The sequence below is a fragment of the Aulonocara sp. 'chitande type north' Nkhata Bay genome, linkage group LG7 (assembly GCF_057382095.1).
Source record: "Aulonocara sp. 'chitande type north' Nkhata Bay isolate Kocher_YH1m ecotype deep benthic linkage group LG7, A_spYH_male_GT1.1, whole genome shotgun sequence".
NCBI classification, from domain to species: Eukaryota; Metazoa; Chordata; class Actinopteri; order Cichliformes; family Cichlidae; genus Aulonocara; species Aulonocara sp. 'chitande type north' Nkhata Bay.
Window position 1 is genome coordinate 62850718 of NC_141350.1, and position 18190 is coordinate 62868907.

At 39.3% G+C, this 18190-nt stretch overlaps 1 protein-coding gene across 1 annotated transcript; it reads right to left on the bottom strand.

Annotated features, from left to right (window-relative positions):
• Positions 1–6529: 6529 nt before the first annotated feature.
• On the bottom strand, positions 6530–17561 carry polm (polymerase (DNA directed), mu). Its single transcript, XM_086301864.1, has 11 exons — positions 17064–17561; positions 16709–16883; positions 14854–14952; positions 14586–14756; positions 14433–14504; positions 12014–12134; positions 10286–10418; positions 9962–10064; positions 8668–9018; positions 8478–8561; positions 6530–7908 (listed from the first exon to the last, which is right to left on the bottom strand). The coding sequence occupies exons 1-11, from the start codon at positions 17258–17260 to the stop codon at positions 7822–7824; spliced, it is 1593 nt and encodes a 530-aa protein (XP_086157990.1). The 5' UTR covers positions 17261–17561; the 3' UTR covers positions 6530–7821.
• Between the last annotated feature and the right edge of the window lie 629 nt (positions 17562–18190).

Consider the following 18190-nt stretch of genomic DNA (forward strand, 5'->3'; position numbering starts at 1 on the left):
ATAAGCCATAACTGATTGTTCTTTATAACAGATAGAGTGCAGCAGAAAATGGCTCATTATATTTCTGCCTCTTGTAGTAAATGGATTCTTCAAGGCTGTGATGACACCTAATAATCACTGAACTCTATTTCTGCCAGTCTCCAGTTGTTCCCCGCCCTGTCTGTAGCACAGTCAACTAAAGTGTCCTTCCCTGTTCCATTGATCCCTATCAACCCCATCAAAGGCTCTGGGAGCTTTGAAGGGACCAGCAGGACTGGTCCTGGTGGATGAGCAGGCACTGCAACTTTTCTTATCAAACGGGGGATGCAGGGCAGCGTGGCTGACAAGTTTTCATTTCTCCCAAAAATCTATGAGCTGGAGCCAGTGTTCCGATGAAGCACACTTGAGACTTTTATGCAATGCTAGTGGGGAACATCCCTGCAACCATGAAATGTAAAAGAGAACAATGTGAGCCCTTTGAAATAAACTCCGTACTGAGTGGTGAAACAAACAACAAAAGTGACTGTCATAGGTTTAAGCCAAAAATACACAAAATAATATTTTTCAAGTCTGTGATAAGGTCTCATTATAGACCAGCAGCACAGGTGGAAATGTTTTAGAAGTGCTTCCCATAACTGCAGATCAGAGGAGTGCAGTGTTCCGCGGGAACTTTAATAAACACTGTCTGAGACAGTATTGTTTCAGATCAGCCACATTCTCATGAGGTCCACTGTTAATTCACTGGGCATTTCTGCTACATGTGAAATACTTGTGTGACAAAGTGAAGAAACGTGAGTAACTAAATAAATGCATTTTTTTCTTTAAAAGAGAACTTTCACCCCTCATTCCCAATTTTTCCCTGTACATGTTATTATCTAAATCCCAACTAGGATGAGGATTCCATGTGTGTACAACAATTTAATCCAGAGACAGCTGCTGTTACAAATTCTTTGTCATAATGCCTAAAATCATAAAGCCTATCATTAGGTGGCTTATGCTGCTGTGATATCACCGTCACTCATAGAAAAGTTAGAAAAAAGATAAATATATAGATAGAACAAACTACAACTAACAGTGGTTTACATAGTTCTAACATTGTCTTGCTGATCGCCCAAAATTAAGCTTATAGTACAAAAGCATAACTAATAATATGAACAGCTGACCATTTCTTTATCTTGATTAAATAAGTAATTTTACTAGTGGAAACAATGTTTACATAATGAGAAATGATCACTTTTAATGAGTCACTATTAAAAAGATCATTTAAATCTGCAACTAATAATTGATGTGTTGGAATACTTTCATGGTTTTAGTAATTTGTTGTAGTAACAGTAACAATTAATACGTTTTAGTAATTGTTTCAGTGACTTTATCACAAATTGTGTTAAACTGGATATTTAAAGGATGCTTTTTTTAAAAATTCACAGACAAATAGATTCGTAACTGAGAAAGAGTCTGAAACAGAACTGTTGTTCTAGCTTTTTCCTAGTCACAACTCCTGCTGTTCCTACATCCACAGTTTCATTCATTTACATTCACAAATGCATGAACTCATCTGTTCTCACAGCAGCCCAGACTTGTAGTCTCCTCAGTGCAGGACAAAGTCATATCTCCTTTTGGTTCACACATACGGTGTCAGCAGTCACATGTTAACGAGGATTTATGGGAACATAAACTAAACCTGCTCCTCCCCATCTCTCTTTCTGCCTTTTCTTGCTTGCAGTAGCAAAGCTGTAAAGAACTGTGTTTGTATATCATACTTCTCATGGGTCCCTTGTTTTAAAATTTATTTTTTTTGCATAAAATATCCGTTCCTGGAGAAGTGTGCACATGTGGAGAGAGTGGACTTGAGAGAGATAGAGGTGTGAGCAATGACACGGCCTTTGATGTTAAAATGGTATTTAGAGGTTAATGAGGCTGTGAAGGAAATGCCACATATTCGCTTTTTTTGTTGCTGCCTCTTTCACTCACTCACACACACACACACACACACACACACACACACACACACACACACACACACACACACACACACACACACACACACACACACACCTCTGTAGCTCATAAAAGGGTTGGATTAAAAATTAGAAAGTAGCAACAAATTTAAGTATACAGGTATGTGGGCACATATATGAATACTTCTCTGTTCCACGAAAGGAAGAAAGGAACGTTGAGGCAATAAATGATGAACGGACTGGTTTTTATATAACGCTTCTCTGCTCAAGCAGTCAAAGAACTTTACACAACATCTCTTATATACAAACATTTCTTACCTTTTTTTTCTGTGTCCCAGCGCTTTCTAACATTCATACCCTTATGCTAGAACATCAAATACTAGTTGGCCTTCTCTACCTCCTGAATTACAGCCACCCAGGAAATACATTTTAAAAGACCAAAAAAAAGAAAAGAAAAGTAAACTAGGGCCCATCAGATCATATGTATTGCAGTGTTGCAGAGAGGTGCAGAGACTGAAGTTGTAGTAGAACGGGCAATATCCTTATAATTCTGTTTAGAACCACAAGATGGTGTAGTGAGTCAGTGTGGCTTCCAATCTGCCACAAGTCCAACATAAGTACTACTACTACTACTACTGATACTACCACTACTACTACTACTACTACTAATAATAATAATAATAATGCATTTTATTTAATGGCACCTTTTAAGGCACTCAAGGCACTCATCTTGTAAGCACCCCTTACAACAAATTAAATGCCCAAATCAGACCATGCATAAAATAACAGTTGAAAAAAATGTCAATACTGAGGAGGCTGAGGCCCGTGGTTCATGGTGTCATGGTCACAAACACCTACTTAAAGTAGGTTTAGGTCTTGCCACAGCGGCCATTGTTGTTCCTGCAGCTTGCTGGGCCATCTCAAAGCTTTTCGGCTGAAGTGAATGTCCTGCTGTTCTCTGTGGGATCATGCTTATTATCTACTTCAGCCCTACTGTAATTGTGGATGTGGACCAGTTACCTTTTAAAAGCAGTAATAATGTTTCCAGTTTTCCACCTGTCTTAAATATGCTGTGCTTTCCTTTATGTTCAATTTTATTTTGCCCCTCACCCCCCAACCAGTCATGGCAGAAGACTGCCCCTTCCTGAGCCTGGTTCTGTCGTAGGTTTCTTCCTGTTAAAAGGGAATTTTTCCTTTCCATTGTTGCCTGGTGCTTGCTCTTAGGAGATCACTTGATTTTTTTTTCGGATTTAATTTAATTGACTTGAAATTAAAAACCTAAAAATTCAGGTCATGGGTTCACATAGTAGAGAGCACTACATTTGTTAACTGCACTTTAAAAAAAAAGAAAATTGCAGTTTTTTTTAGTTCTCCCTACTACAAAAACCACAAATAAAAGCAAGGCAGTTAGCGGCAAATCAAAATAAAGATAAAATATACAAATGTGTGTTTATTTTATATATAAATATAAAATAAACACATTTTTAAAAAATCCACTACTACGCTGTGTATTTACTTCAGTGAACACTTGTATGTTTTTGTGGTAGAAGAATATAAATTGTCCAAATATGTGAGGTTTTTTTTTTTTGGCAGCACGGTGGCACGGTGGTTAGCACTGTTGCCGCACAGCAAGAAGGTCCTGAGTTCAATTCCACCATCAGGCCGGGGTCTTTCTGTGTGGAGTTTGCATGTTCTCCCCGTGTTTGCGTGGGTTCCCTCCGGGTACTCCGGCTTCCTCCCACCGTCCAAAGTCATGCAGCTTGTGGGGATAGGTTAATTGGATAAACCAAATTGCCACTAGGTGTGAATGTGCGAGTGAATGTGAGTGTGAATGGTTGTCTGTCCCTGCCTGTTGGCCCTGCGACAGACTGGCGACCTGTCCAGGGTGTAATCCGCCTCTCGCCCTATGACAGCTGGGATAGGCTCCAGCGCCCCCCGCGACCCTGAAAAAGGATAAGCGGAAGCGAATGGATGGATGGATGTGAGTTTTTAAATTAGCACTGAAATAATAATACTGTGTACTGTGAAAAAAAAAAGAGACTCAAGTTGTTCAAATGCAAAAACGACTGACGGGGATGATGTAAGGTGAGAGTGAATTTGTAAATTTGTACTGCAACTGTTTGTTTTTCTAGAAAGACAAAGCCAGAGATTAGAGAAGACTGTATAATGTTAATTATTAAAGGAGCGAGAGAGAATAAGCAGAACTTAACCACATGAAAGTGGGTCAGGGTTACATGCAGCAGAAGGTTTAGATTTCTTAATAAATCCAGATCGTTCATCACACAGTGAATATTAGTAAAACCCTAAAATTGTTACACTGCTCAGGGCAGTAAAACAGAGGTGGAAAAAATGTCAGGTAGTTGAAGGATGCTGTTTAGAGAAAAGGGTGATTTCCTTTTCTTTATGTTGGTGCAATTCTGAAGTAAAACAGTGAGAAGTTTTCAAAGGTGCAAAAGCATCCAGCAGACTGTTTATTCCATTCTAGTAGTAAAACCCTGTGATGGAGAATCATTTATCTATTCCTGTCTATCATCAGGAAGACTGTCAACTTCACTGAAGAAGCCAGTTATATCAGTGTTCTTAATGTTGAGGAATAACGCTAGAACAACAGATAAGATCGAGAACATTAGTTTCTCATTAGAGTTATCAAGACATGATGCAAGGACCCTTGTATAGTATTATAGTATTAGTATTAGTGATAGTGTCCATATGTATATTAATCACCCATCAAAATAACATTTAGGGACAAAGGATAAACTGAGTTCGCAAACTCAGGAGGTTCAGTCAAAGTCCTTATTTAGCTACCCACTGTAGCAAGTACAGTGGGTGGTGCTGTTATTATAAATGAGTAATTTCACTGAAGTATTGATCATTTTTATTCTACATAAAAGTCACATTATTTGGATTTTTGCAGAAAGTCTTCACATAAATTGCTCCATAGTGTTGCAGTGGGTTTTGTCTCATTTTAGTTAATATAATGAATGTTGAATTTTTCTTTCCAAAGTATATTGTTTAGATTTTGTGTTAACATACATTTTACATTCAGCTGGTTCTTTCTTTTGCTTTTGAATCTTTGTTTTTTGTATATTTTAAAGCATAGTTTTATTTGTGTGACCTCTCGTGGTTCATTTTCTGTTTTGAATTTGAATGAACCTCACCTGTATCCTTGTGTATCATCGTTTCTTGTGAATTCTTATGCGTCAATTACCTTGTGGTTACATCCAGATGTTTTATACGTTTTTATAGAAACAAATATTGGGACCGTTTCCCCCCCTTGGCCACATCCTTTGTTGGCTTTTTTATAACACACATTCACATTCATTCCAATAGTTTCAGCAGTCTCTCTCCAGGAATTTGCTGATATCTGTGAGTCCTTATTTTGAGACAAATCTTTATATTGAGATGGTGATTATTGTATACTCTCGCTAATCCGTTCCAAAGGTTTTGTGAAAAACTAGCAGGAAATGATGAAAAGTGCAGTTACAATACAAGGGAGGTCCATATCAGGTTAAGGCAGGGGTGGGGAACTCCAGGCCTCGAGGGCCGGTGTTATCCAAAATAACAGATGATTCAAATGGCTAAATTACCTCCACAGCATTTCTTGTAGTTCTGCAGAGGCCTGGTAATGAACTAATCATTTGATTCAGTTGTGTTGACCCACGGTGATATCTAAAACCCGCAGGACACTGGCCCTCAAGGCCTGGAGTTGCCCACCCCTGGGTTAGGGTGTAGGTTACAGAGTACCTGTGTAAAGAGGTTCCACAACACACTTACTGTGGGTGACATTACCTTGGTTTGCAAGAACACTGAGAAAGTTTGGAGTAACTTTTGACCGGGATATGACTTTCAGCATGCTCATTAAACAAATACCCAGGATTTCCTTCTTTAAGTGGAATTTTTTTTTTTAATGAGAAACATCCTGCCTCAGTGTGATGCTGAAAATCTGGTTCTTAGATTTAAAACAACGTATTTTTTTTATTGCAGGCCTCTAAAAAATACAGGCTTAATTGTCGTTCCGGGAGTTTCAAAAAGTAGAAATAGAAACAAAGCCTGCTGTCAAACCCTTCTCCACTCCCATCTCATCCACTATCCAGAAAGAGCTCTGTTAGCTCCTCTTTAAGCCAACCTTCTTATGATTCCTCACAAACATGTGGTTTCAAACAGCAGGTGGGTGGGACTTTCCTGCTCACAGTTAGAGATATGTTTCTGAGATTACAATACTGGAGATAACCGTTGTCAGTGACATCTGGAACAGCTTCCCATAGTGTGAGAGGCAGGGTACAACCTGGACAGACCACAAGTATGTCGCACAGAGAAACAGGCAACCTTTCGCGCCTATGGGTGATTTAGAATCACCAATTAACCAAACCCCACTAAGCGCACGTCAGGACCTTTTTGCTGTGAGGCAACAGTGCTAATCAAACGTTTCGAACAGAGTTGGAATTTCTTTACCTGAATGATTGAAAATGCATCAAGACATATTTATCATGAGAAGCATTACTGTAACAGTATATATTGTATATCAGAAAATAAAAACAAGCAGGTCTTCCTGAACCTTTTATATCTATCAGTAGTGCACAATGTATTGCACTAAAAACTGCAGTCTATCTTTAGTGTGGTTGAACAGAAGAAGAACTGATATGGAAACACTCCAACGCAAATGTTTAATTCACATGCGAGATCTCACACTGTATATTCTCAGAACAGCTGAGTAGGTTTCTTTTCAGCTATATGTACAGATAAGGTGATAAGGATGCTGCTGAATGTAGGTCATCGTGACACAGGTGTGGATGTGGTGAAATAAACCTAACAGCCATTTTGTCTTTACATAAAACATAACAGTTTTCAATCCTCTGAGTAAGGTTTATGTGAGCGGCACAAAAATACAAGATGTGTGATAAAATGCAGCATTATTGCATATCGTTATTATTATTATTGTTATTGCCCCCCCCCAAAAAAGTCCAGGGAGGTAGCCAATAAGATCAGCTGTTAGCATTGATTAGGCCCCTATTGCCCTGTTGTAAAAGCTTCTTCACCCTGCTGCCATGTGGCAAGAGGTACCGGAGCATTTGGGCCCTCACTGCCAGACTGCAAAAAAGTTTCCTCCCCCAAGCCGTCAGACTCCTAAAAAAATCAGTGACTGGACTGACACACACACACACACACACGTTTATACATGTCACTACCTCAAGCATTTATCTGTACAGTGTCATGTACACACAGACTTTCATACATCAAGGTTTTTTTGCACAACCTACTGTCATTGTTGCACCTTTCTATTGCACTGTTGTGTCTGCAATGTGTTGTATCTGGTGTTGCACGTTATGTAGTCCTGTGTTGATTGTGCCTTATAAGTTATATGTAGCAGCATAGTGTTGGAGGCGCACTGTCTCGTTTCACTGTGTACTGTACCACTGCACATGGTTGAAATAACTATAAAGCCACTTGATGGCTCCTGCACTCATAAAATCTATAAAATTCTATAATCATATGTTCCTTATCGCATATCAGTTGTTTGTGTGCGTTTTGTGGCCCAAAAATTCATAAATTATATGTAAATAGGAAGTCTGTAAAATTTCTGAAATTACACTGTGACTGGAAGCAAGGTTTGTTTTCACTCTTTCAGTTATAAATTTCACATTTATTAAAAAAACTAAACAGGCTCAGTTCTGGTCAGTGGATTTCATTAATAAATAAAATTCTGTATTCATGTAATAAGAAGATTTCAGTCAGCTGAGTGGGTGTCATCGTTGAGTTCAATCATATAATATTTCTTTAGTAGTTACACAGCAACTCCATGCCATGAGGCCGCCCTTCCAACAGACGCATTTATTCTGCCCTCCAGCTCTTGCTTGCATGCAGTGTAGCAGCTGATCAGGCCACTTCAAGCATTTCTCTCTGATGGAGGGATGTACTCCAGACCAAGATAAGCAAATATCTCCTCCTCTGATGTAGCTCTCAGATATTTATTCTGTACAAAAGGAAAACAAGTATGATTCCATCACGCCATCTTCATTTAATTAAGCTGAAATATGGCAGGTATAATATGCACTTAAAGGAAGAAGTAGAAGTAGTTGGCATGGGAAAAAAAAGGGGGGGGGGGGCGCTATTCTTTTCTCAAGGGTTCACATGAGAAACTGGAAGTGTAGTGAAGGGTTAATGCGTTTAAGAGAAAAGAGAAAATTAATACTGAACAGAACTGAGTCCCACTTATTGTTGTGGCCCTCCACAACAGACCCAATCACTCACGCAGCCACTTTTAACTTAAAAGACTTTCCTGTTAGAAGCAAAATATCTGTTGCTTCTAACAGTTTGTGGAGTGATTTCTGTGTAAAGAGCATGGGACAAACTTCCTGCTGAAATCCAAATGTGTTTCTTAGTGCTCAGAGTACTGCCTTGCCTCAACAGTACCTCAAGAGCACTTCTGCTCCCGGCTTCAACAGTGAGCAAAACTAATAAAGTATATCTTAAAAATAGACTCTCTAATCGCTAACACTACAAAAAAAAAAAAAAGGCTTTATTTTTCTTTTTTCGATTTACCTGTGTATTATCAAATAGGGCGTGACTGCTCAGAGACATGTTCTTCTCGTGCCCAGCCCAACGTCGCAGCTCCCTCTCAAACAACTGCACAGACAGAAGGAACATTAAACAATATAACATAGAAAAGCAGGGAAAAAGAAGGAGGCAATAGATTTTTGAAAGAGGACAAAGGTCAGGCGTGAGCGATCACCTTGGATCCGGTCCAGCCCAGCACAGCAAAAGCAAATTGACTGATCGGAGAGACCACCAGGTCCACCCTCACAGCTCTCCATATTTTGTGTGATGCAGCTTCCATCTGGTAATTCTTACTGAGCTCACATAATTGTTGATCTGTGTCCGCCTGCATGTGAGGTCTGAGAACATCCTTGGTTTTCAGATCATTTTGCTCCTCTGGCTGCGTGCTTTCTTGTTTCTTCCCTTTGGTCAGTTTAAAGATGGAGAAACACCTTTCAAAGCGGTCCATGTTGGAGGCAGGCCGAGCAGGGCCATCCTTCGACTCCAGGTATGAGTTTCTGGTAGTTTTCTGGTACAACAGAAATCCCTGAATAGACAACAACCAGTTCAGATCAGAAACATATGTCATATAGAGTTGTGAGGAAAGTTTATATGAACTCATCATGGACCTGAATTCACTGCAATTTAGAGCTTTCAATTACTGCTTTGAAATATTCTTTTTCCAGGGTGAATGATTGCATAGCATGCATTGGATGCACAAGTTTAAATGCATTTTGAATTTTCTAAAATCCAGAGGGACAAAAATTACATATACAGACTCAATATATACACACATACAGTCACTTAAAGCTTTAAATAAGTGGCGCTGAAGGTTATACAATTTCTTTTCATGACTTAACTACAACTGATACTTTCTCTTTGGAAGCATAAAAAAGTTCTTGTTTAACAGTATTCATTGGACTGAAAACAGTGAGAACAACCTGAAAGTAATATAAACTCTGAATGGAGAGTGTAGATTTCCACAGATTGTGAAGGTCTTTTAGAGCCATTTCTGAATAATGGCAGATTCCAAGGTCATCAGTTCAAACAACTGTATGCAAGTACAAATTTTCAGGCGTGTCACCACTTTTCCAAGATCTGGAAAAGAGCCAAACTGTCACCCTGAGATGGGAGGAAACTGTTTAGGATGATTAGGAACAATCCAGAAACCACTAAGGCTCAAGCCTGTCATTCACTGGAAACAGCTGACCTCTGACCTTGGGTTCAAGGTCACCAGGATTCAAACATGTCCCAGATATTTAGCAGATGCACCTTTAACATCAATTTGATACTCATATGTCACCTCATTATCAAGTTATCACATTCAGACTTGGGTGTGTACGCCGCCTGCACACCAGGGTGACAACAATATCCCAACAGCCCTTTACCACTGAGAAGTAAAAATCTGAATCAGAATAGTTTAACCCCAGAGGAAACTGTGTTGATTTGTTTCAAAGGATTTAATAAATATCAATTGTCTCAAAAGTTACCTGTGATTCCAACCAGGCGACCACTTTAGGCATCAGTCCCACCTCTTTGCCTTCCTCTGGGTGCGTTATCAGAAAGTCAACATCGTGGCCCGTCAGCTTCCCTCTGTGAAAATACCACAGTTCATATTTCTATTAAATTGCAGAGGGCAAGTTTAAAATTTGATTTGGTTCAAGAAGTGTTTACTTGTTGCTCATGTAAAATTTTCTTTAAACCGCATGTATAAACAATAATTTTGACAATATAGAGCTCATTGAGATATTTTAGGCTGTGAAGATTTTGAATGTGCTATCAGATGTACTGTGTGCGAATATTTGTGCTTTCACCTCCTGAATCCTCCGGTCAGAGCAACTTGTGATCCTGTTAGCACAGAATCGACAGCTTTCTGCACAATCTCCCCGATGGCATCTGCTTCTGCTTTAGTGACCGGCTCGTTGAGGTCATCGTAGTGCTCAAGACCTTGATGATGAGAGTGTATTTATTATTTTTTAACAATTTTATTTTATATAGGACACGAGGAAAGGCGAATTACCAAGCAACCAAGTGAACACATTATTTTTTTTAATGCTACACAATGTCATTAAAAAGTATTTCCCAACTTCCACACTTTCTCAGATATCTTTTTTTCATATTTATCATTAACAGGTGATTGCGACTGTCAAAAATCTTTAATATTAGACCCATCTCATTTTGTCAATTTTGATGATCCCCAAGACTTTTAAGGCAATATTATGTGGACTGATGAGCTGAACTGTTTGGGGGTTTTCATAAAAAGATCAGTCAAACATGGAGGTGATAGTGTGACGGTATGGGGCTGCTTTGCTTCTCCAGGACCTGGACTGACCAAAATTGATGGAACATGAATTCTGCTCTCTACCAGAAAACCCTTAAAGATAATTATGACAGCAAGTCTGTGAACTCTAAGCATGCTGCAGTGCCTTCAATCCAACTATTGTGTAAATTGCTACCAGATTTTTTTTAATTTTTTTTTTAAAATCATGCAAAGAATTGCTTTTTGTTTTAAGATTAATGTTTAATTTGTTTCTCACCTCTCCTCCAGATTGCACCAAGCCTCCAGCTGGCCAGACAGGAACTTCCAAACAAGTCTGGCTCTTTTTGGCCTCCTTTTATGGTAAAGTTCCTGGGAGGGAATGTGCCAGGTGTAGTGTGAAGTGGGGGTGGGGTTTCATGAGGTTAAAGAATCTGTTGATGTTGAACGTTTACAGAGTTGGGGAATTTTCTAAATATATTTGTGTTAATGTTCTCACTGTTAACTTATCATCATTATATTTGAATGACAGATTGAGCATCGTTATTAATTTGTTTAATTCTTAATTGCTATTTAATTCAAGGAGTGGGAGGAGCCACTGGTTATTTAGTCGTGTGCCGAGTCACGATGGAGAGTGGACCATAGTGGCTTACATCAGGGGCCGTCGTTACAGTAGTTTAGCCCACTGCAGAGTTGTTTCTATTTAGATTAGGATCATATTTCAGGTGTTATTTGTTTCTCAGTAAAGTCTTTCTAGTTTGAGTTTTTATTTAGTTGGCTGTACTGTATTTGTGACACATTAGATCACAGATGTGAAAGAAAGAATAAAAAGACCGGACTGTCAGCTTTCAGAACAACATATTGCTGCCTCCACCACTCGGTCAACCCTCGGAAGAATGTCTAGCCACACATAGTGTCATGCCCTGCAGCTCAAGGTCAGTTGGGTTATGCAGCTGGATAAAAAAATTTAAAAAAAAGGAGTGTCCTAGTCAAAGTCTGGACTCAAGTCAGATTGAGAAATTCTGGCTTGACCTTAAGACAGGCCGCACATGCTTGCAAACCCTCCAATGAGGCTAAATAGTTTTTTATTTTGAAAAGACATGTGATGACTTTTTTAAGGCCCATTCAAAAGAGAGACAGACACACAAAGACACAAGAACTCACCTGACATGCTTTAACTTGGACACCAGTTAAAGAGGAGACAGCATACATACGCCTGCTCTGATCATTATAGTAAGAAAATCATCCTCATTCAAGAATGCCAAGAAAAACAAAGCTAACAAACCTGATTTTTGTGCTCGATTAAGTGTTTGTCCTGAATGTCGTAACTGCTCAAGGTTGTATATTCCCTCTCTAATCCATCGGTCAGCAGTTTTGGCTCCAACTCCAAAGATACCAGTCAAAATCTGAAATACATTTATTTAAAAACATTAAGGACAACAGTACATTTGTACCACTTTGGCGCAGGGCCTAAATCGCCCTCCACCTATGTGTTTGCACATGACCCATAGCACACTGATGAGCTAAACACAGTTTTATAGTAAACGTTATTCTTATTTACAGCCCCTCCAAAGAACAACAGAAGGCTCTGTCACCATCTTGCACGTAAGAGATTCAAAGTTTACATGGTTTCAGGACATACTTATGGTGTGTGTCATGTCATTGCTAACTCCTGATCATAGAACAGTGATAAGAGCAGGAAAGTTTAGAGCAAATCAGTATTTCCTAGATTTGAGTTGCTTGATACAAAATCTTTAAATAGTGGATAACATGTTGTGTTACAGGTTGCATAAATAAAACTAAGAATGTTAGTCATTAGATAGATTTTTGCTTGCGATTACAAGCCAAATTCATGATCTGTGTACATTAAGCAAAACTGTACAGTGAAAGCAGTAAAACAGTTGATATCATTTCATTAGAAAATGAAATAACTATATTTTCCTTCAAAGTGGGGTCTATTAAGCTTTTCCTTTTCTGTCATAAAAGCATACAATTACAGTAACAAATTCCATAATATTGTCATCTCAAGCACACAGCTCTGGCTATGAGCACTGCTGAAGCCCCATCCTCCTGCTGTTCAAACCTTCTTTGTGAGGGACAGCCAATAAGAAGAAAGTTGGTCTACAGGAGATAAAACTGGGGGTTTTTTGGCAGAGAATCAAGTATAAAACATTCAATGATAAGTGAGAAATCTGAATTATTCAAAGCTACTCCGGTAAAGCAAGAAAAAAACCCCCCCCCAAACAAACAGGTTTGCAGCAAAGCAACTGCCGATGCCTGTCTCAGCAAGCAAAGCCCCCAGCATCCAACATCAGCATGGCAGGGATGAAGGCACTTATATTGCTTAGTTATGACAACAGCATTATCATCCTTCCAGTAGAAAAGGGTGCATGCATGGTTTTGCTGAACCAGAAAGACTATCATAAGAAACTTATGAGCCTCTGAAACAAGACCCAGGAAGTGGTTACAGGAAGAGGGTGATAGACTGTCTGAAGCGGTTAGAACAAGAGAATGCTTTTGACCAGACATCATACCACAGGTTGCCAAGGGCAAGCTATGCAGTCTGTATGGTTTACTGAAGATACTAAACAGGATATACATTTAAGATCAATTGTCTGTATGATCAACTCGGTCACTTGTAACATCTCAAATTTTCTGGTCTCAATCCTCAACCCATTGGTAGGCAGATCACCGGGTAGGATATGAAAAATGACAGGTTAGCCTTCTTAGACTGTAAGATTTCCATCAGTAATGGGGGACATTTAAAAGTTGATGTGTATCATAAACCAACGCAAACAGATCAGTATTTAAGCTTTGACTCTCATCATCAACTGGAGCACCAACGAGGTGCTCCAGTTGATGATGTTATTATTAGTAGTATTATTAGTATTAGTATTATTATTACAGGACGCTAAAACACAGAGCGAACGCCATCACCACAGACAAGCGGCCAGGGAAGCAGAAGAACATCCTACCAAGAAAGCCCTGATTAAATGTGGTTAGCCCAGCTGGACATTTGTCAAAGCTGGAATGTTGTCTAAAGAAAGCTCCTGCCTGCGCCAGAAACTGGTCCACCCCAAGGATTGGGTCCCCCGACACAAACAGAGTAAAATAGTCTACACTGTTAAGTGCCAGAAAGGTTTGCCATGATTCTGAGAAACCAAACAACTTCTGGCTAAGCAGATGACACAAACAGAAGAGCTAACTCGTCAGGCCAGGACTCTGCAGTCTATTCACACCTACAGACCAGTGGACATTGTTTCAATGATGAGGATGTACACATCTTGGACAGGGAGGAATGCTGGTTTGAGCGGGGAGTCAAGGAGGCCATTTACGTGAAAAGGGAAGAACCATCTCTGAATCGAGGAGGGGGGCTAAGGGTTATTCAAACTGTCATGACCTGTCATGGTCATGACAGTTTGAATAATAATTATCAAGAGAGCCCATTGTTTCCCAGTGGTGCTAGTTTCAGGTACTGTGCAAATGTATTGTTTGTAAGGTTGACTTTTTGAGTCAATTGGATGAGTCCGAATGAACAGAAACAACCTTTTGGGAGCTTGAGTTAAAAAGTATTAAGTTAGAAAGGAGAAGAATAATTTTATTTCCTAGTGATAGCTAAGTTGGACCTATTCCCTTTAGATTTTTAACAGCTGCTTTTGAACAAGGGGACACACCTGCAGCAGATTTTAAAATGCCTGAGATACCTTTAGTGCTTTGTACCGCTTTGACTGCTTGGTGGATTCAACCTCACTTGACACTCCATTCTCCAAAACATCCTGCAAGACCAGAGAATTTAAATGAATTTAAACTACATCTTGTTAGGGGGTGAACATGGAATGCTAAAAATTTTCACTTACTTTTATAACTCTAAGCGAGTGTTCTCCAAGACAAGGCAGACCCCTGAGCTGTGACATGCTTATCACCTGTGTGGGGAGCGCCTTCATCAAGGCAGCAGCTCGTCGAAAGGCAACGCCTCGTCCGTCCTCATTATTGAGCTCAGCGTTTTCAGCTAAAAGCGACAAGGCATCCTGAGGCAGAAAATGCAGTTCTGACATATGTGTTAGCTAACATGGCACCTAAAATCAGACTTCTGTGTTTGCTTGGGGTGGGGGGTAGAGGGCTTACAGTCAAGTTGCTGTTATGGTTGTCCAGAGTGGTTCGTCTCTGACAGGCATAGCTGGATACTGAGAACAAAGCAACCTCTGCTTCACTGATCTGCTGCTCCTGGAAGACAAACATAAGGACTTAAAGTCTTCAGTATAACCTGAAACCAATGCCTATTTGGTTTAAAATACATGTTGGTTAACTTAAAGCTAGCTTTGGAATGGATAGAGCAGGAATGATTACAGCAGGGTGATGTTAAACTTTTGCAAAAGCCGAACCTCAAATCTGTGGTATGTGCTAGGCTTCATGTCAGGAAAAGCCAGCTTCATGTTTAAACCAAGCCTAAAATGTCAAACTCTTACCAAAAATACATTTTAGGATTATACCAAAAACTCATTGGCTAATAAACCAAATTATCAAACCAAATTGGTGAGGGACATTTAACCAAGTATAGGGTTTTCTGACAGACCATTTTCTTGCTCCATTATTCACTGTGGTCTGAGAGTAAAAATTCTTTGTGGTTCCGAGCTATTGTTCCCATTGCGCTCCCAGAACACTCACAACTTTGGAAATTCTCACCTTGACCTGAGCCTCCCCTGGCTGAGGCCTAGAGTTTCTCAAACATGCACACTTGCCCAATTTCTTCTTACCATCATACGTGGAAGAAACAAAAATGAGTGAGTGCATCAGAGACATACAAAGTTAAGAGGCTTGTACTCTGTTGGGAAACGCAATTACCTGCCTGCACTGCTAAACCAGAAAGCATTGCAATTTCTGACTGAGGAAACTTACAACAGTTTCTGAGGAGGAAACCAGGGAAGTCCCCAGGAGTGACAAAGAAAGCAAGAAAAGCAAGAAACAGTTGATTCAATTTTCCTTCAATTCAATTCAGTTTTATTTAGCATCACAACAGTAGTTGCCTCGAGTTAGTGAATGAGTAAAAGAGAATGCCAGATGATAGGCATAAGTGGAGGACAAGAAAAAACACATCTGTCAGTCTGAGACGGGAAACTCGCTACAGTTATTTTTTAACAAATAAGTGTAATAGTAAACTTCAATGCAGATGGAAGCCTTTTTAATGAATGCGGTTTATTAAAAGTAGCTTTGTCAGGAGTGGTCACTAGATGTACCAGTTTCTGCTCATTTTGAATTTGATGGCAGCAACATATGTCAAAAAAATTTGGACAGGGCTGTGTTAACCTCTTCCAGCAAAAGACCAGCCGATGGACTTTTGTAAGAGGAGTGTTGTTGTATTGTTGTGTGACATAGGATTCTACCGACTCAACAGTCTCAGGTTTTAGATTCGTTTCATGTGAAAATGTTTTCAACCGGTGAAAGGTCTTGACTGCAGGCAGATCAGTTCATAGCCATGCTGCTGTAACTGATGCAGTATGTTGTTTAGCAGTCGAATGTGAACTATGCAAGGCCTTCACTGAAAGTAATTTTACCATCTCACTGCTTTTTGTCCTGACATAAAAAATAGATGTGAGCCTTTCTAAATTCTAATTATAACTTACCATCTTCTAGGAGTTCACTCAGCTAATGATGAAAAACTTAATAGACCTCATAGTTACTGATCACAGATCAATGAAACAAAAAGTCATTTTTGGCAATTTAGTGTCAATAGACAAATAAAGCTGTATAAAGACTGATGGTGTCAGTGTGCAATTACTCCCTAATGGCAAGTAAAAGCATTTTACGCATGATATGTGATTTGTCACTTTATCATCAGAGAGTTGCTCTATAGGTTACTATTACTATAAACTGCTTGTATTTATTTAGTACAGATTTACATTCAGTGAAAACACCTATTACTACAAAACAAAGCCTCAGATTTTCGGTTTTGATATCATGGATGTGTAAAATGAAAATGTACCTGTAGTTTATGTCTATGTGTTATCTCCACAGGATGACCAGCACGCATGCTCTCTGTGTACCAGCTGACGTCCAGGAGGTGAACTCTAAGGCTCTGACCCCTTCCCTGAGACTCTAGCCACGTCCTGACCTCAGTGCCACAGTTATTCTCAGAAATAACATGTGTGACGCTTTCACTGTGGAGAAACAGCAGATTAAAAGTAGAATGACTCATACACTTTGGATTCTGTGAAGGAGGGTTTGAAGACAGATTTACCTTAATACATTTCATTTTAGGCTTCCGCGAAACCTACATTTTCCAAGTTATACTTGCTTTCCCGTGACATTTGTATCAGTGGATTTGTGACACTTCTCACCTGAACACGTCCGCCACCTGAAAGCCTTTATTTCGTCCGAGTTGAGAGAGGAAAAATCTTCGGCTGGCTCCCATTTTTCTTTCCAACAGGAACAAAACAACTTGAGAGAACTTGTTTGGTACCTTATGTCCACTGCTGTCACTCACAGTATTCCCAGCATCCGAGGGGAGAGTTTTTCTTCGTTTTAGTGGCACCATGGTACACAACAAAACTATTTAATAGAACTCACTGGGTAGTTTGACACCAGGTCCGGTTCACTTTAGTCACAAGTTCATGACGTTTGTTCTCCTAGCTTGTCTTTTTCTTTAACTATTTTTGATAAAATTACAATTTCTAAACATACGACACTGTAACCTACATGAATGAACCTGACTCACTGGGTGAGGTTTAAGCTGTGAGGTAGGTTTGTGGGGAAAGATCCCCAATTTCAGTAACAAACGTGAATGACTGCGACCGGATGCAGCTGTGTAGCTGCTGCACCGGTGTCTCGTCACTCCTCCTGTGCACTACCAAAATAATTCCGACTGGAAATGATCGGAAGGTTTTATTTTATTTATAAGACCTCCACGTCTATTATTATTATTATTATTATTATTATTATTATTATTATTACTTGGTTACGCAGTGTGTATCCATCTCACCCTATCTGTTCTATATAGAACAGATAGGGTGAGATGGATATTAGAAGAATATTAGAAGAATATTCTTCTATTACACCAGCTCTTTCCATATCCTCCTTTACTACATCCATAAACCTTAGTGGTGTACGATACTAAAAAATTTGGTATTAGTCCAGTATCAAGTAAGTACAGGTACAGCATTGTTGATACTTACCGGCGCTTTTAACGCATAAAGGCTGTTTATATAGGAGACATCAGTTTGATATGATTTATGAAGTTAGTCTTCAACAATTTGCAACTTCTGAATCCATTTTAATGACTGCTAAATAAACTAAACTGTTTTGTTTTGTTGTGCCTCCATAGTCCTAAGAAATCTAGGGTAAAAGTCTGAAAATTTCACTGGTCTTTATTACCATCAGAATGAATCTGAATCTGTAATTTTGGACATATACTGGCTAGTCAGAATATGAAAATAAATAAATAAATCAAGCAGTCCTGTCCCATAAT